General features: G+C 47.9%; 1 protein-coding gene across 2 annotated transcripts in view; it reads left to right on the top strand.

Moving 5' to 3' along the window:
* The window catches only part of LOC121067218, a 56,579-nt gene that overhangs the window by 1,714 nt on the left and 34,975 nt on the right, over positions 1–19,890 (top strand). For both annotated transcript variants that reach the window (XM_040551420.1, XM_040551419.1), the window contains exons 2-3: positions 15,994–16,069; positions 17,330–17,820. In XM_040551420.1, the coding sequence (XP_040407354.1) occupies positions 15,994–16,069; positions 17,330–17,820 (567 nt within the window). The remainder of the gene's footprint in view (positions 1–15,993; positions 16,070–17,329; positions 17,821–19,890) is intronic.

Here is a 19,890-nt window from a genome sequence, read left to right as displayed (position 1 = left end):
TGCGCTGCAGCCTGCCGTGGGGAGTGGTACAACGACTGGTATACATGCATACGGGCAGAAAGCCAGACTTCCAAACTCTGGGTTTATGCGTGTTTTACAGGCCTTCGGGGACCCTGTGCAGCCACCTGGTCTTATTTGAGCTTTGTACCGGCATAATAATCACTTAACAGAGCATGCAATGCTCTGTCGTAGGTGTTGGGCCAGATCTCTTTGCAGGTGTGGACGTGGGAGAGGTGCCACAAGCGGTGAGCAGCGTGGGAGCTTCCCGTGGCTGCGCTGTGCGTGGAGCCCGCAGTGAGTCGGGATGTGCTGCACCATCTCTGTCCTGCCCTCGGGTGTTTGCGGGGCTGCCGGGCACAGGCTGGGCTTGTGTCCTCTCAACTGCCTCATCTTCATCTGTGAGGTCTGCACAGGTGTGTGCATATTTTGGCATGCATGGTATGTGCCTTGTTTAAAAGGCCCCATCCTGCTGTCACTGAAACCTAGTGAAAAGTTAGGTGTGAGCATAAAATCAGGTCTGCAGTAGTGTAAATGGGGAATAAGCAACTAATTTGGGTTGGGTATGTACTGATCTCCATCTACCACTGAAACCAAGAGCTTGCTGAGCTTTAAAAGCAGTGTGGTTAGCAGCTGTTCTCCTTCATTACCCACTTGCTTTTGCACTTTATGACCTTTGTTGGAAGTTCCCAAATTCAAGGGAAAACAAACTGCTGTTGTGTTTCAGGCTTGCAACAGCACTGCAACCAGGCAAAGTCCTGGGAGACTGTCCTTGGGTAAATTGTCAACTCGTTTTTGTAAACTTGGGAGATTTGACTGACCTTGGCTTGGCATCCAAACTTTGGGAACCTTTTCAGGATGAAATTTCTGCCCACTCTAAAGATCTCATTTTGGTATTGTGTCCTGAATTGATCACGTGTGCCTGTGATGGGTCTTTCTAGTCTTCCCCCCGCTCGCAGAAGATGAGCGGTTGCCATTGCATCAAGTAAGCGAGTCCAGGATGCTTTGAAGTGATAGTAATGGACTTTTCTCTTTTTTTCTTAATAATGGCTGTGTAAGTGGGAGCCTTACGTCTCAGCCTGTCGTTCTACCTCTTGCTTCCACGGTCTGGTGTTACTTGCTAGAGATTAGGCCAGATTTGGAAACCTCTGATTTCTGTCTGGCTGTTAGAAATCGAGTGCCAACAGCAGATCTGAATGTACAGGTTAGGGATTATCTTTGATAACAGGTGGCATCTGGGTCTCTTCCAGAGCAGGCTTTGTGGGACAGGAGAGAGGAGTGAGGAAAGGAGGCTGTGCCACACGGTAGTGACATGCTGCAAATAAGGGCAGTGAGAGAGGCCTCAAGACCTGATTTTTTAACTGTTTTTCCAGTATTACAGCCTAGTATTATTTTTTTTTCTTTCATAGCTTTGGACTGGTAGTCCTTCTTGAAACGTAAGTCAAATTGTTTGGGGCAGCTTTTAAAACGTGTATCCTGGGGTTGCAGTTTATGAGATGGAGTCCTGATACTGAGCCCTCAGAAGTGCTCTCCAGCCGACTCAGTGAGCTGTCTACAAACGAAACACCTTGTTCATCCCCACAACCTGGGGCAGGGGTTCTCAGACAAATGCATTTCTTCCAGATCCCTCATCGACTCTTGTGTCCCCGTGCAGTTATGTAGTGGATCAAGCGTAGGTGTCTGTTTTGTAGCTTTGCTTGCAAGCAAGCTCCTTGGGGCAGGGAGCATCTGGTTGGAACAAGTCTGCACATTGCCAGTCAAACTAAGCCCTTAATTAGTGGCCTTAGGTGTTATCAGAATGAAACAGTTGGATTGTGGTGTATAAAATCAACTGGCTGGAACATGCAGCTTAAGAGAGCTCAGTGCTTTAAGGGTGGCAATTCCATTCCAGCTTCGCTGTCAACACAAACAACTTCGGAGGCGATGCAACTGATGCTTTAATCCATAGAAGTTGCCAAATTACTCGTGTATCGGGCACATTCCTCTTTGGCCAGGGTTAGAACTGCTTAGGACACGTTTGTCGTTTCCTTAATGTAGATCAGCGAAATGAAGTCACACGTGAGGCTGTTCTGGTGACAGAAGTGCGTTCTCTGCCGTGTAATTCTAGCCCTACGCTTGCTTAAAAGGGAAGTGCGAGGCACTAACAAAGCCACCGGGGCAGCTCTCTCCGTGTACCCTCGCAGCCAGTACGTGTGCGTACGCAGCGATGGGGACCAGCAGTTGATGTCAGGTATTTCTGCTGGCGTCTGCATCTGGAGGCAGCTCTGAGACTCGGTCAGGCTGGCTGGCCCTGAGGAGCCACTGGGAATTGTCCCGATCCTGTGTGAAAGGGGATCAGTCGGCCGTGCACAGTGAGCCTCGGGCTTGCAGACAGCGGCTTGTGAGTCACTGTCCCAGCAGGAGCTGGTTACTCTGCAGAGCAAGAGAGCTAAAAAACTTCAACTTTTTCTTCTCAGATCAAAAAGGAGCAAAGTAGCATCTTTATGTTGACGCACAGTGGGTAGACGCTCAAGGATTAGTTTAAGGGCTCATGCTTTGTATGAATGAGGGCAGATTAATTTCCTTCTTTCTTTGGGCTGGCTGCCTGTCACGTGCTCGGCCAGACACTGGTCTTCAGCCTGGCTGAAGACAGCTTGGCGCAGGGAAAACTTAGCTTCATCAGTCCCCCGTGGTGCGTGAAGCTGTTCTCTCCTTTGCAGGTTTTCAGCGCGTCCCGCTGAACAGGTTCGTTGCCGGAGGACTGTTTTACACCGAAGCTTTACTATTCCTCCTATTAACACCTGGTAACAGTGATAATTCAAAACTAAAATGATGTTGGTGAGTTAAAAATGCTGTGGTAGATACTTAGCTGTGGCAGAACAGAGCAGCAAATCCCAGCCACTCAGAAAGCTTAAGTTTCTGAGACCTCTGCCTGAGGCCTTGTAAAATAATAGGTCTGCAATTCTTTCTACTCGCTTCTAAGTTCTGAATCTTCAAGGTTTGTCGTCTTTTCTGTGCAGTTGTCCAGCACTGATAATCTTCTGTGACTACTTAATTCTAGAGGGTGGGACTTCAGAAAAATCAGATCTTATAGATATGGCGTAAGGGGAAGTTCACTGGGATAGTTCAGTGAGACATTTGCTCAGCTGGCCTTGTTTACGACTTATTTATTTGAGTCTAGCCTATATTTTCATATACGATCCCCCCCCACTGTCACAAAGAAATCTCATGATTTTTCCTCTTTTTCCCAATTCTTGGTTTTATTTGAATGAAAAATTGAATTCTGAAAATGTAATCTTATGTGTTTAACTTTTGCTCTTCAGTGAAAGCAGATTAATCCATTTTACTTCGCTGGACAGTGCAGTTCTACTTAATTTTCTGCTGTCGTGCATCGTCTTACAGCTCCTGAATTTGTGTGTTGCACTGTTTGTGATGTTAAAAGTTTTCTCAAGCAGAAATATGGCTTATATTTGAAGTGAAAATAGGAAGCAGACCTAGGTAATCAGTTATTTTGTATGGCTTTTGCAAAGCAGTGAGTTTATGGTTTTTTGTTTGTTTTTTAGGTACAGAGCTTACATCCACTTAGGACCTCTCTGTGGAGTGGCGGTTGGCCCTAGCATGCCAGTCTGGCCAGCTTCTCTGGCTGTTCCTGGAGCATGTCTGGGGTCACAGAAGTGTTACTGGGATGCCTCAGTATGGGAACCGAGGGCTGCGTTCCCTTTTCAGTGGGAAATGCACTCCCACCCACAGTGTAGGCAGCGCCAGCCCTTTCTACCCCCACGCATTTATCTGGAGCCCCCCGTTCAGTGGGATTCGGGTTGCTGGGTGACCCAACTCGTCCTAGCAACCAGCACCGCAGGTATGTGTGCACTCGGGGCTGGTTTCTTCTGCAGTAACTCTTGTACGTGGCCGTGGGCAGAGCCCGCTCGTCCTCTCGGCACCGTTGGCCAGCGCAGCCGGCCAGCTAAGCTGTTTTTGAATAGGCACCAGCACCACCCACAAGGGCTCAGTGCGAACACCCAGCCGAGGGTTTAGAGAAAAGTCAATTAGTCGTGACCTTTATCCGTGCAGAAAGCATTCCCCGTGAGGTATGGGCTCTGCTGTGACACTGCCTGCCTCCTCTGTGGCCCAGGCCTAGAGGTAAAGGACGGATGGCCCCATTTGACCCGTGCCATTTGACGGGGTGCTTCCGGGCATTTCTCTGCTCTCTTCTGTTCTTGCTTCCCAGACCCATGGTAACCTCCTCCCTGCTTTGAGGCAGTCTGGCAGAATAGGACTGCTGCCCCACAGTCCCCTTGGCCTATGTGGGTACAGCATGTGAGGAGCTCACATCGTAGCCTCTCTGGTCTGGCCTTGATAGCCTGATGGAGAGTGAAGTACTGTGGGCACTTGTTCCTGGTGGGCAGCCAGTCACCATCCAGACTCGCTGTGGAAGTAGAGTCCTGCTGCAAAGCCCCTTCAGTTTGCCCAGGTTTGGGCTGTGGTGCTGGGAACAGAGATCAATGTCTGTTCTCCGCTGGAATGCATCTTCCAAGGAGGGGTGTCCCTCAGGCTTGGTGGACTGCAGGGTTGTGGCTTGTGTTCCTCAGCAAGCTGCCTTCATACGGGACTAAGATGACTGGGTTGGTTTGTCATAGTGCCCAGCAAACACCTGGGTAAAGCCCTTTGCAGGCCTTTCCTGGAATTGACTCCTAACCCTTGCTCTAACATCCGACATCAGCCCATGTGTGAAAATCTGAGAGTTCAGAGCTAGAAATACCTCTGAGGAGAAGAGTAACCAGTGCACGAGCCTAGGAGCTGCAAGGAGGTTTTAATTAGTAGTATCTCCCACTTTGGGCATGGATGAGGTTTGTTGCCTGACTGCAAGGCAGATGGTCCTTATCTGAATTTAGATTTATGAAAGGGCCTAAGATACCTGGATAAAGTACACCCAAGTACCCCAGCATTCATCCATACCCACAGTGAGAATAGACAGACCTTGGTTTCTGACATTTCTAGGGAACAAGCTGTATTGATTGGCCCTGGGTGGCTGATTAATCGGTTTGACTGGGCTAGAAGCCTGGTTTTTGAGCCATTAGTTTCAAGGAGAGTGGAGAACTCAAGTTGCTAATGGCATAAAGACCCCTCCTCTCCTTTTGTTCAGAAATGGGTCTTACCCTACTTCTTTCTAATGGGGTCACGCTGTTTCTCTAATGCAGGTGCTTTGAATTTGTTTGTTCTAAGCTGATGTTCCTACTTCTTGGCATCAGAGGTCACAATCTGCCATGTTCTGCACGGGTATGATGAGAAGAAAACTTCCTTTGATTGAATGGGGAATTTCCCGTGTGAGGAAAGGTCAGCTAGCTACTCCTCTTTGCTGAGAGGGTGTCTAGATATAAGCTGGGAAAAATATAAAATAATCTTCCCATGTCCTGTTACCCAGTTATTGCACACAAAGCCAAATGGTTGTTCCAGACAGTTGTCTGCAGCCAGCCTGTTTGTGTGCGTTTTATTTATTTCATTCCCGAGTTGGTTATTCAGAAGAAATGAAGAAAGTTCTGTGGCCAAAGGGTAATTAACAGGAGAGACCAGTGGTATTTGGTGTAGAGCATATGAAGCGACATAATTTAGAGGCTTAAAAGTCAACTGCGTCTGTGTGTATGTACAGATATATATATTTTTTTCCCATAGGAAATGCTTTGTTCTGGCTCTGATGGATCACATAGTTCTTGGCAAACCCTTCAATAGTATTTTGCAGAGGGCTGCAGCGCGATGCAGCTTCTCTGTTCTTCGCCTGAAATGGTGCTAGCTTAGCATGCAGTGCTTGGCCGCTGCATCAGTGGTTGTCTGTGGTGCGTGAAGTGAGCTGGTGCTGCAAAAACACTGTTGGGTTTTGTTCTGTGCATCCACTTGTGCTGTAATGCTGCACATAGGTGCGTGCTCTGTATGGCCTGCTCCGTACGTAGGGGACTTAAGAGCACCTATCCCATGTTAGACCTAGAATCCATTTCCCCCAGTGTCCTATCTTCTCTTGCAGTGGCCAGAAGTGCGCACCTGGGGAGGACAGCAAGAACAATGTGCTTTGGTCTCAGGGACTTCTCAAGACACAACTGCTCTCTGCCTTAATGTGCCAGTGGACTCCTTTTACCTGAACTTGTCCAGGCCCCACACCCCACCCCGTGAACCTATGTATAGTCTTTGCGTCCAATGCTGTGGCAAAACATGCAGTGGCAATCAGTTTCACACTGTAACTGTGTGTTGCTGAAGGATAACCTGTTGTTTGTTTTGAAGCTGCTGCTTATTAATGTAATTTTGTGCTTTCTGGCCCATACATTGAAAGAGAGGGTAAACAACGAAATGCTGTATTTGTGCCACTCATCTGTAGCCCATCCTTCCATGGGCTGGATGAAGAGACCACCACCTTTGGCCAGATCATCCCAAGTGGGAACCTCTGGGAATCCCTTCGTGCCTATCAGGAGTGGATCTGGTACACAGAGTCAGGGAAAAAATTTGCATTGTCCTACGCCTTCCTTTAAAGACATCTGACCAGTTGGATCTTGAGGGATGATCCTATGTTACTGGCTTGCTCTGTGGTGAAACGAAGCAAGCCAGGTATAAATCCATGGAGATGAAACAACTTGTGTCTGCGGGCACTCAGAAGGGTTAACGTGGGACTTCTAGAGGCCGAGAAGCCTGAAACGTCTTGTGCGCTCCAAATGCGTTTCCCAGCCTGACTGTAAGGCATTGTTCCTTGTGTTTGCAAATCTGGCTAACGCAGTTCTTTATGGCTGAGCAGAGGTGAATGTCAAGCGAGGTCTCCCAACACAAGCAGCCTCCCCTCAGCTAGCGAAGTACCTCATGGCGATGGCAGTTGCCCTCTCCGGGTCTTGAGAGGAGAGAACGGAAAAACTGTTACCAGACGTGTTGTTTATGCCAGCTCCTGTCAGGCAGCACTTCCCTGGCTGAGGAGACCCACGCGATGCTGGGGAGGCTCTGCGAAGCGCCGGAGAAGCTGGCCTGTGCTAAGGCCCCTCGTCTCAGCACCGCAGTGTCACAGCTGAGCTCGTCCCCTGGGAATGCCGTGCGAGCTGGGAGGAGCGCCTGTAGATCCCTGCGGGCTAAGCAGGAGCGGTTGGTGGTGGTGTGAGCAGCCGTCTCCCGTCCTCTCCTCCCCATACATGTGTGCTCTAAGGTCACCTACGCTATAGGTGTCCCTCCAGGTCTCGGTGTCCCATGTGCTGTCCTCCCCTCACGTCCGAGAGAGTAGTCAGCCCACGATAAATAGTCTTGCTTTCGGTCCATGTGTGGAGCGGAGGTCCAGCAGCAAATGGGCTGGAAATCGCAGATGGAGCTAAGTCACTGGATCGTCCTGCAGGGTGGGTGAGGCCCTGTGATGAAGGTGGAGCTGCAGTCTTTAATCCTTCAGGCTCCCCCTTGTCTTCCTGGCTCCTGTGCTTTGTGGCGTCAACACTGCTGAATAACACAGCTCCTGCGGGATGGGAGCCAGGGGAGTGCTAGGGCTTGGTGCTGTGAGCTGTTGGGAGCTGACCTTCCTGCTAGGGGGTCTCTGCAGCACAACTGTTCTGCAGGTTGCTGCCTCTTTCTGCCACGTGCTCCTGACACTTCGTTTTGATGTTGTTTTCTTTGCTAGTTCCCTTCTGAACTATACATGTGAAATGCAGTCTTTGTGCATGGTGTGAGAAAGGTAGCAGGTGGATCCTAGTCCTCCAGGAGGATCCTTGACACTTGGATGCGATTGAGCCATAAATCTCATTACTCGTGGCTTTGCTGATGAGACAGAGTACCAGAAGTGGAGAGAAAAATACAGCGTGGCACCATCACGTTGAGGTGCCTGCTGGCTGAGGCGGGGCTGTGCTGGGTGTTTGCACTGAGCACAACCTGGCTGGTGGGAGGAGAGGAGGAGGCTTGCCGAGACCTCCCGGGAAGAAGTGGCACATCTGGAAGCTTCGCTTGTGGGTGGAAGTGGAGGAGTGTATGGCTTCTGGTACTGCAGTAAGGGATGTAAACCTTAACCAGCCTCTTAAGCTAGTAACGTAGGGGTAACTGTAAAAAGTTAATAACTGTAAAATGTGCAATAACTGTAAAAATATTGCTACCAGAAAGGATGGTATGCTTCATTGCATGGAGCTGCAGCACTCCCCCGAATCCCATGCTGCAGAAGCAGTAAAGCACAGTGCTCTGGGAAGGTGGGGAGGAAGTTGGAGGATTAAAGGCTGTACTTCCACCTTTGCTGCCGGACCCCATCCACCTGTTGAGTGAGGACTGCAGCCACTTCATTCCATCTGTAATTTCCAGCATCATCACCTGTTAAATCAGGGCCCCAAATGGGGCTGGAGCTATGTTTACACAAAGATTCTGTTTTTTATAGTGGCTTTGAAGGTAAATAAGCTGAATGAAGTTCTCTAACATCTGGGGTGTTTTGGGTACTCTTTGTGTTCTGCCTAGGAGGCTTTTTAAAGTATTTTTTAGTTCCTAGCAGTCCTTTTTGTGTCCTCTTTCACCACACAGGTTTTGCTGGTGGGAGCAGCATGTGCATATATCAGTGGTGTCTGCGTCGGTGGTCTCTGCTGGGTAGATCTGGCCTTGTTCTAGTCTTTTTGCATGTACTGACTTTTTGGAGGCTCATCTTGAGTGGAACTTAAAAGGGTTATCTTGGTTGTGCTGCTCTAACGGTATTCATGAAGAGCTTCTGGAAACGTACCCGTGGTGGACGTGGAGTTGCCAAGAGCTGATGGAAAAGGCTATTGCTGCGGTTCACCTGATCCGTGTGCGTAAGACCTGATCCCTATCTGTTGTAAACCAGCAGAGCTCAATTGGAGACATGGTCTGAATTCAGCTCCCTGTGATCAGAGAGCATCAGATGTGTGCTGTTCCTGGTGACTTGCAGAGCCCACGTGTTCACGCACCGTGCGCTCTTTGGTGCTACGGGCTGTGCTTCTCCGGGGCAGTGGTGAAGCACCGGGACTTGCTGTTGCTCTGTGAAAGCCCCTGAAGTTATTATCTTTAGTCATCCCCTGCAAAATGATCTCAGCTTAGTCCTGGGGAGCAGAGGCGGAGGTTTAGAAGTGGATGTTTGCAGATGCTGACAGCTGCATGAGAGCTGATGTGGGGCAGCTGAGGCAGTGCAGGGCTTGGCTGTGCCGTGTGGGTCTGGTGTGAGTTGTGCTTTGATCAGCACAGCCACGGCACTTGCCTTTGCATGGAGTCCTCTGATGCACTCTGCTTGCAAATGAGAATCACAAAGCCCTGTCGTTGCTGTAGTTCTAGTCAGGGTTGGCCACCATTGCAACTTATTTCCAGAAGCTGTAGACAGTAGATAAACATGAACTCGCCACGCAAACAGTACCTTTGAGGCACGTGTACGAATTGGACTCCAGAAGGATGAGGGGAAGGAATTGAAACCAATGAGGAGCACCCATCTCCACACCTACCTGCTGCTGATGGCCTCTCAGTTCCGTGTAAGCCCAGCATTTTCATCCCTTAAGATCCAGGTAACCCCACTTCAGCCCGTTCTTCTGAAAATCAAGTTCAGTCATTGTATGAGAGAACAGAAGCTCAGTTTCCATATTCTGTGGTTAATTATTCTCCCCACTTGCATCCTGAGAGTTACCAATCACTATGTCACCACACTTGCTGGTGTCTGTGTAAGGTAAGCATTCAGAATAAAAAGTCCTCTATTTGCAACCTGTGGTCTCTGGAGTGACTCTGCCTCCCTCCCTCAGATCTGGGAAACCACTGAAGGTTAAGCAGGCTCTAGGCAGGAGGTGATATCTGACTGTGCTTGCAGCTTTCCTGCAAAAACAGGAATGGCTTTGCTGCCTTTGGTATGGGACAGGCCTGGAGAACATGGCATTGGGGAGTGCTGTGTCCCACCAGCCTGCCGCCAGTTTCACTGACTCAGCCAGACAGCTGCTCTGTCAAGCAGGACGGTGCTCAAGGGTAAGGAACCCTGGATTTGAATCCTAGCCATTTGCTAGGAAATGGCTAAAGAAGTTTGGAGGCAGAGCTATTATGAAAAATTAAAAAGGAAAATAATAGTAATAAAAAAAGATTGTTAGAAGGATTTTCCGAAGTAGGACTGTTATGGTTGGAAACCTAGCTGTTGAAGGACCCCAGCTGTAAAATCCACATGCAGTTAGGGCAGTCATATTTCACTTGTGGATGTTTGAAGGCTGAGCTGTGCTTTTCCTCTAATCTCTAACTCTACTGCTTTTCTTTAGGAGAGAGGAAGCATTACAGCTTGGTTTGCTGGCATTAAGTGGCCCTTGTAATGCTGAGTATCTCTAAAATAAAAATTAAAGGAGAACTTGAAAGATAAAGAAAGTTAGATGTTAATTTGAACGTCTGTTTGACTCACTCCTTCCCTCTTCCTCATGTTGTTCCATGGCTTGTAACTACCTTCCAGCACCTCGTAGTCTCATTTTCCCACCCTCTAATTCAGAGTTTCTCCAGTGCTGTAATTGGAAGGATGGCACCTCCCTCAATTCAAGATCAGGCAGCGTCCCATGGCAACTGCAGCAATTGTTGACGTGGAAAAATAACAGTGGGGATATTTAGTAAAATGTTTTTAACTAAATTCAAGGAGGATGGCTGTGTCTCTGGCAGCTGCTCTGTAGGTAGTGTGGTAGGGAGAAGGTGAGTACTGAGTACTGGTTTCATTTCTTCAAGCTGAAGTCTGAAGAAACGGAAACTGGTTCCCTGAGCAGAAATACAAGTAGTCTTTGAGCTCATCATCCCTTTCTGCTTTTGTGCCAGGAACCAGTGACTGAGACCAACTCAGCAAGGTCTCTTTCCAGGGCACGTGGATGGGGCTTGACTTTGCTGCAGAGCTTCCCTGGGGTGCTCCAGTGAATGAACCTGTGTAGCAAGTGGCCTCGTGTGCGGTAGCACAGGCAGCATCGGCCTCTCCCAGGAAGGCGGCCTCCCCCGAGGTAAACTCCCTGCCTCCTCCCAGAGAGGGATTGGGAATGATGCCCTCCGGCCTGCATGCGTTTGTGATTCATGCTGGAAGGAGGGGAACCCAGCTGCTGCTTTGGCTGGTGTAGGGAAAGCCCTTAGCTGTGGAAGAGCAGGATCTTTCCAGCTTGAAGGGAACGAGTTCTCTCAGTTCGTTTCCCCCCCTGCTCCTTTCCCATCACAAAATGGCTTGTGTCGTGGATGTGTTTAGGGGTTCAGCAGTTGCATCACTCTTGCAAAGTGTCAGAACAGACTGCGGTCAGCACAGGGAAGGAACTTCTCTGTCCTCCCCAGCAGCGTGGAAACATCCTTGCCCAAATATTTATCCCATCCGGACCCTTGCTCACAGAAATGGCTAGGCAAACCCGTCTGCACTCACTTCCACGTGCTCCAGGGTGTGCTGCCCTGCTCAAGGATGCTTGTCTGCAGGCTTCCAGCCCTTCAGGTTGCAAGCAGTGAGCTGTACGTTTGTCTTGCCCGCTCTTTGTGCACACAGCCTCCTCTGTGCCGAGCCACCCCGCTGGTGTGTTTTAGGATGGTGCAGCCCGTAAGTGAGGCCTGGTGGGAAAGATTGGTTCCGCCTTGGAAGTGAGAGTGCCTTTCCTTTTGTAAGCTCTTAGAAGATCTTAATGGAATTACTTCTGATCATATGATAGCAAGCTAATTTCTCTTCCTTAAGCAAAGACCAAGAGGAACTGCAGTTTAACAGGATGTTTGTACAAATACAGCGGTATTTCAGCCCTTTAGACTCTAAGGGTGACAGGGCCTTTTAGGGCCCGGGCGATTCTGGCCGCAGCTAGTTATCATTGCTGCTTGTCAGATGAGTAATGTGGAGAAGACAAAGATTTTTCTGTCTCTAGCTGCTTCTTACGTCTGCTCGTTTGTCTTTTATGTTAAATCTCCCTCAAAGTTACAAGCTTAACACTCGTTTCTCCTTAAATGCCATCTGGCTATGCTACACAAGCCCATCTTTGCGCACTGGAGGTTGGTGTGATACCAAGTGCACGGGGCAGTAACGTCAGCAAAGGACCTGGCCGTAAGGCTGAGATCCTCATCAGCAGGAGGCTGCTGTCTTTGAACTTCAGATCCGACACGTTTCCAGAAGAAAGATTGGAGGGTGGATGGCACCCACGTTTGTTTTTTTGGCTCATTTCGTGCCGTGGCTTGTAAACACTCACATGTCCGTGTGAATTGGAGATTTTCTTTTCTTCAGTTGTGCACATTGAAGTACAGAGCGTACTGGGTACGGTCGTGGGCAGCCTGCTCTTGCTGACCCAGCTTGATCGGGGCTGAATTAGAGGATTTCAGGAGGTCCCTTCCAATCTAAACAGTGCTGCAATTCGTATGCTGTGAACAAATCATGATCTAGTGGGATCTCTGACATGTGAAGATCAAGTTTTCTGTTATCACAGTGTCACAGTTCTGTGTCGGTGAGGCAAACAAGGCTGTGCTGTCTAGGACAGAAGTGCAGCTGTGGCCAACCCAAGATGGAGAGCTTTCCAGGCAAGCTGGAGGCCATAACACAGCACCCCTGTGTTTAGTGGAATACTTTTGAAGAGACAAAAGTTTCGCTGTCGAAACCTAGGAAGAATCAACAGAGAGAGCATTTATCTCCAGCTTGTCAGAGCATCAGTCTTTGACTCTCTGTACCTTTTATAGTTTCTGCAATTTTTTGTTATTCGTACAAATGTCCAGTCCTTTTTTGATCTTCCCTTAATCTTTGCCTGTGCGGCATGTGATGGCAAAGAGTTTTATGTGTACAACTTGAACTCTGAGATTCATGTTTGTCTGCTATAAACAGAATGGTTCCCTGTTAGGGTTGGAACTTGGGAGCTAGGATCTCATACGTGGGAGCTTGTGGAGGTTGGAAGACTTCATCTTCCAAAGCGAGGATGTAATTTGTGGAAAGATTTTTCTAATAAAAGGATAACTTAACAATGCTAAAATAGAAAACCTTGCTAAATGATGAATGTGGGGGGAGGATGATATTTCTGGTTGAATGATGTGAGGACCAAGCAGGAGGGTATTTGCATATATGTAACCCACACAAAATCAGAAATGAGAGGACTTTTGAAAGGTAGTGCAGGTCATGGGACATCGGAGGCAATGTGACTTCTGAGCATTGTCATCTTTTTACTTCATTCATGCATAAGCTCCACAGTTGCTGGATTTTAGGACTCTTTTGCAGTTAGCCTGTGCTGTATATAATGAAAATCAACGGCTCTCCCAGAACAAGGGTATAATAAACCAGTAGGGATAAGGGAAGAAATGAAGTCTGAGTGTCATGAGAGGTGCTATTGGTGTGATGTTCTTCTGCGAGAAAATATGGGTACTAGGAAGAGTGGCTGAATAGATGTCTGTAATTGCATTGGTTCTGAAAAGCACTTGATAAGTTGCTCATAAGCACCCGCTCCGATAACCAACTGTGACTTGCTTTTTTCCATCAAGAGGTTGATTAGCAAGGTTGTGGGAGCCCTTTTTTTTTTTCTATGAAGCCTTTTGTATTGTCCTACTGCTTTAATTTCTTTGCTATATACAGCGGGACCGAGTCCACAGACTTGATTTCTTCTTGTTTGTAAGAGGGTTTCTCTTCCCAAGGCAACTCAGAGGTGTTTAGTTTTGGGCTGCCTGTGTGACTGGGGAGAACTTAGCAAAGACTAATTATCCATGATGAGATTGGGGCCAGCTAAATTGCACTTGTACGGGAAGGGGGCAGCTGCATTGCACTTGTACGGGGAGGACTGAGTGTTTTGGAAGCCCAGGACCGGTAGAGACACGGACCTTCAAAACATCAATCATTGACTTAAATCTAGCTCCTATTTTAATCGTCTCAAGCCAGCGACGTTGTGCAGTAGCTCTTTGACCTGTACATGCTAGGTGTCACTGCCTCTTTTTGGGAAGCAGTGCCACACCGTGTGTCGACATTTACACAGTGCAAAAAACAGAGCTGGGAGGTTTCCCACGTAGAGACCTTAAACCTCCCTGAAAATCCTGCGGTGTCCAAATGCTTTTGTTGTTGTTGCTTTGTTTTCACGTGGAAGCGAGCCACAAACTGAGGTCAGTACCTCTCAAGCTAGAATTGGAGCCCGAGCTTATGCGCTGAAGATGAGGCCACTGTCCAGCAGCCATCACAATGGCACCTCAGTGTCAGCTGCCCCTGTGAGCTACCACGGCACAGACTGGGTATTATACCTGTTCTGGGGACAACTAGAGGCCTGTTAATTTGGCAGTGCTCCTCAGCACCAGCTGCCTTTGTTAAATAACTCGGGAGTACATACAAGAAAATTGTGGTTGCGGTGGAAAAACCACTCCCTGTGTTTACTTCAAGAATATTAGAAGTGGGGGTAAATCTGGGCTACTTCACCCATTTGTGATTTGACAACTCAAAAAGTTGCTTAAAGACCAGTAAGGTGGGAAAATATTTTCTGACTTCTTAAAGGGCAATGTAAATATGGAAGGGTGTAAGGTATGTCTTAAAAAAAAAAAGTGGCAACAGACTTCTTTGGGGGTTAAAAAAAAAAAACAAAACAAACCTGGAGGATGGTGACAAAGTGGGTGGGTTGACTTTGTGGTGTCAAATTTAGTATCAGTGTTTCTCTGCTGTTCCTGCTATTTCTCTGCATCAGCTGTACATGACGTTTAGTCACAGGCACCTAGTTAAGCGTAGTTGCTCTTCTGGGTGTCTGGGGGGCTGCAATGCTCCAAGGACGTTTCCCTAGGAACAGTGGTGGAGAGGAAACGGGTTCCTGTCAGGGTAATGGTTGCTTGCTGCCTCACCTTCTATAAAAGTCAAGCACAGCACATCAAACGCTTTTAAAATGGAAACACAGCACGTAATCTTTTAAAACCTATTGCCACTGGATACTGCTGTGGGCAAATAACTTGCAAGACTCTGACAAAGCTAAGAATGATGGGGATGTCTGTTGTTATTCCGGATAAAAAGGCATAAGGGATAATAAAGCTCATCTTTGCAGTGATCGTGTTATTCCAAAACTGTCTCTTGTAACTGTTTTTTCTGAAGTATTGCATTTTCATTTGACTCACTTGGTTTTGGCACTGCCAGAGCCACATAGTGAGCTGCGTAGCTCAGAGGTTTGGTCTGGTGTAATAACTTTCAGGTATGCTGCATGCAGCAGAACAAAAGTCACTTTAGGAACAAGTTAGGTAGGGTTTCCTCTATGTAGAGCCGTCTCATGCCGAGTTTCTGATCCAGTGTGCAAAAACTTCAGCCCTCTCAGCCCTTCTCAAGAGGTAGCTACTGAGTTCAGTTACGGTTAGGAAGTGTTTAGATTAAGCGGTATTTGGGTATGCAGTAAGTGGCGCGCTCACGTCCATTGGCTGACCCAATGCAAATGTTTCTGAAAGTCCCTGACAGACAAAATCCATGAGGTGCCATTTCTCTTGGAGCAAATATTTAAGGGTGTTTGGTGGAGCTGTAAGAAGTGGTGGTGGCAGGGAGAGCATAATGTTGTTCACACTTTTATTTCTATTACATTCTTCAGTCATGCTGTAGGAAAGCAAGATGTCTGTTCTTTGGTGGCTTACGTGTGCGTCTTCAAGGGGGAAATGTGGGTGCGTACGTAAGATGGCAAGAGATGCGATAAGATGGCAAGATGCCACATCCATATGGGTGCCTTGCATGATGATAGTGCTGTTGACAGGACGTCTTTTTTTTCTGTTTTTCTTCAGAGGTGGGTTTTGGAGATTCAGTTGTCCCCGTGATGTGGATGTGGTAGGCCGTGGTGGTTATAAGCTGGGTATCTGGGGAGCTGAGAGCAGGGTACGTTCGTTGTGCTTGGGGGGAAAGAGTTGGTGGTGCAGCAAGGTGGAAATAGTGGTAGGCTGCGTGCTTTGTGTTGCTGCAAGTAAGAGGATGTGATGGGAGTTTGAGGTTGGGAGATGAGGATGTGCATGCGGGGAGGTGCTGTGGCTGGGTGTGCGCGGTTAGGTGGGGGGGATGCCTGCAGGATATGAGAGGGGCAGGAGGGGGAAGTGGATCGGGCAGCAGCAGGGCAATGATCAGTGTTCATGATGAAGCCTTTTCTTTCTCCTTGCCCCTAGATCTCCTACCCCCCAAGTGATGAGGACAGCGACGACTCTGAGGGAGAGAACCAGGAACTTGTTCAGATCGACAGAGGTAAAGGGACAAGACAGGAGGGTCCTGGGATGCTACCTACAGCTGAAGTGCATTTTGCTTTTCACTTGGGTTCTTGCAAGTGCCTCCTTCACAGTCCCCACTGTATCCCCAGACAGATACATTGAGTCAGGCACCTTGAAGTTTTTAGGACCTCTCAGGGAGAAGCTGGTGGAATCGGATGCTGCAGTCACACTTTTTTTACCGGAGATAGATATCGTTAACCACATGTTAAGCCGCCAGTACTGCAGATACAGGGCAGTCCAGCTCTCCAGTCAGGTCAGCATCAGAGCTGGGAGTACAAATGGATCTTCTGTTCCATGCTTGTGCATCTCAATCATCGTTATTCAAAGCTTCATCTTCTTGCCAGTCCCAGTCTTGACCTTCCTTTTTCCCATCCACCTGGACTCACTTGTCTAATTAGCGCCCTTCCTCCCTCCTGTACCACGGGTATTGGGTAGCTCTGTTTTTGAATCTGGCTGGAGATCTTTAGAAGGGAGGTTTTGGACATGGTATGAAGCAGATTAGAGCTGTAGATGAAATCTGTGGTAAATGTATCTGCTGAGTTATGCTACATCTCTGCTGTTTGTACACGACCTGATTTCTATCACAGTTTATCACAAATTCAGGTGGATCTTATGCAAGGGCAGAAGTCAGATTCCTGACCCGTAGGGCATGTCCTGTCAAAATTCAAAGTTTTTTGCTTCGTATACTTACCCCAGAAAGAGTTGAGCAGAACAGGTAAAGCAGTCCCAAGTTATGGCTGAAGGCAGCCTCTTTTATATGTCAAGCTTTGTAATAGGAAGAGGGCTTTTGTCTCCAGAAACCAGGTCTCTCCTATCTGAGCTACAGAAGTGCTGCTTGTATTAATACAACTCTAGGTGCTTTTTCTGCCCTGAGAACCGGTCACTAGAATTCAGTGTTTCTAGTGAGAGGTAAATGCCTAACAGCACGTTTGTAAGATCGTGTCCTCTCCACCTTTGGTGGGCAGCAAGTCCATGTCCTTGCCGTGCAGCTAGGCTTCCAGTTGACAGCGTACAAGCAGATGTCTACCAATAAAGACTAAACAAAGAAACTGTTGTTCCTGGAAACTTTGAGGGGGAAGCGTTCATCAGGGGCATTTCTTATGTGGAAGAAAATGTGGAAAACAGCTCAGAAGTTTGCTTGGAAGGAAGTAAAGAAAATGGGTCAGGAGAGATCAGTCCCTGTTTATGCCGTGGGACACAGATATACTGTCATTCCTCTCTCTCTTCTTCCCACCAGAGAGAAGAAGGAACTGTACCTTGACCCCTCTGGCCACCAACCAGCTCCAGAATCAGGAGAACCAATGCTGCAAGGTGCGGGCCCTTTTCCATGCCAGCCTGGATCGCCACAGCTCAGAAGAGGAGCTGGAGCGCATCAACCGAGAGTTTGCTGCTGAGAAGAGGAAGTGGTCCCAGGTCAGCAGGCTTGCCTGCTGCAGTGACAGCAACAACACCTCCTCCAGTGACGAAGAAGTGAAGAACTTGTGCGCCATGTCCTTCAAGCCGGTCGCAGAGCAGGCTGATGGCCTGCACGCCAGCCCGAGCCCCGTGCTGTTCAGTGCCTCCCCTCCCAAGAGACTCCAGCCTCTGGTGCGGAGCCCGGCCTCTAGACCTTTAATCTTCACGAGCGTTGGGGCAGGCCTTGAGCAAGTCATGCCGTGTAAGAGACATCGGCAGGGATACGGGGATAAGGTCCGCAGGCCCAGCCTTGACCTGGAAAAAATGCAGCAGGTAAGGCAGAACTTGACAGGAGGAAAGCAACATCACTTGAGAGGAGCGAAGATGGAAAAGCGTTACGGAGGCAGGGTTCAGTAAATTCAGAGGATTGCTTCTTGTGATCGTGGCTTCAGAGGTGTAATTGGTGCTCTTGCTACAACTGAGCCGTTCTCTTGCTACTCGCTACTCATTAGGAGTGCAGCACCCACAGCGTCCAGTTCATTGCGTGACACAGGACCAAAATTGCTGGAGATCACTTCAGGCAGGTTACTTTTGCTGCCATGAGCTTACCCGTACCACTTAACTCCAAAATGAACTAATTGATCAGGGGTGTGTAAAGAAATACCTGATTGGTGAAAGTAGATGTGGATTTGATGATAGGTGTCTGAGTTTCTTGACGTCCTTGGGCCCTGGGCCTTTCCTGCTCCCTAGGAGTTTTACAGCCATGTGAAACTGCTTTTTATGTTCCTAACACTTTGCAAATGCAGACTGTTTGCTCTAGATGCAATTACTCTTGGTTTTGCAGGACTTCTTTAGGGGGCTGGGACTGAGGTGCATCATGCCAGGAGTTTGCCCCAGCTCTGCTGAGGAAGGTACACAGGGCATGCCTGGTCCAGGGGGGTGGGCTGGCCTGTGCAGTGCTCATCTGGTGCTGCTCTTTCGGAAGGTGTTGCTGCAGAGTCAGTACTGCAGCTTGATCTTCATTATTTGTTTTCTTTCTTGCACTGGTAGAGCATCAGCTTGAAAGAATATCTGCAAACGTCTGCTGCCCCTGGTAAACTGCAGTAAGTTAAAGACAGTTGTTTTCAGCTCAGTTTCCTCTCGCTAGGGAAGAATTTTGCTGCCTCTGGTTGGTTGGATGTACTAGTTTTATCCCCATTAAGAGTGCCTCCTTTAAGCCTATGAGATGGACCCACTTAAAAAAAGAAAGGGCTAGGAATTTATTTTTCCAAGGTCTATAAGACCCCTCCGTTTCCTCGTTACATAGCCGCCTGTTCTCAGTCCTGCTGGCAGCATACATACTGTGAATACACACCACACAATTCTGTTTTCAGTACAGTTTTCTTCATCGCCCTCTCGTACCTTCTTGCCAAGTCTCTGCTCTCAGAACATTGAAAAGGCCCAGTCTTGCATTTTGCATCACCCAGATCTGCCACAGATACCGACAGACTTTAATTAGTCTCTCATCCTAATGAGAGGAGACAAAAAAGCTGAAGAGCCTGTGCCCAGCCTATTTTTCAGAGTGCGTGTGAGTAAATGGAGAAGTTTTTCTTTCTGCCCAGGTGCTTTCTCTGATTTGGATTCTGGGCGTAGCGTCTACCTGCTCTGCCCTTAGTCCCCTTCGGCAGTGTCTTTGGGAGGGTGCTGGCAAAGGGCAAACTCTGAGCAGGTTGGAGGCTGATTTGAATAAGCCTTCCAAACTGTTGTGGTTTTTCTGGGAAACCTTGTAAGGATGACTTGCTTTCTGGTTCGTAGGCTAATCTCTGATTGAGTTAATTGTAGCAATGATTTTTTCTGAAAGAAGTTGAAATCTAGTCCTTCTCTCATTAATAACATTATTATTGTAGATGTCATTTCCACTTCCAGGATGTGGAATCCCTGTTTTAAATAAAGGATATTAAGCTAATGGCTTTTGATGTTAGAAATGTATGGTGGTTTTTTTTGGGGGGGGCATTATTGTGCGAGAACCCACGCAAAGTGAGATGCAGACTGAATTTTGTAACAGAGTCTGGTTATTTGTGTTATTTTCATCTTTTTAAGTTGGTTAATTTTCAGCTGGTATGATCCTGAGGCTTTATGATTCTAGATCAAGGGAGAAATATAAAGTCTCATTCACTGCATGTCTTTGCTTGCCACCTGTGCTTGTTTTTGCTGTGAAAATAATGAGAGAAGTGTTGTAGATTCAGACTTCTGCTGACTTGTTTCTTATGACAGTGATGTGAAATCTGGTTTTGGTTTTGAGTTCTGCCACAGAACCCTTCCATGAAACTGGGCAAGTCTTGCTCAGTATCTCTACTCCCCACCTGTGAAACAGGAGCAGGACATTTCTTTCACGGTCTGTCTTCGAGCTCCAACAACAATGCC

Source organism: Cygnus olor, chromosome 3, assembly GCF_009769625.2.
Source record: "Cygnus olor isolate bCygOlo1 chromosome 3, bCygOlo1.pri.v2, whole genome shotgun sequence".
NCBI classification, from domain to species: Eukaryota; Metazoa; Chordata; class Aves; order Anseriformes; family Anatidae; genus Cygnus; species Cygnus olor.
This window is presented reverse-complemented; position numbering and strand designations above follow the sequence as displayed.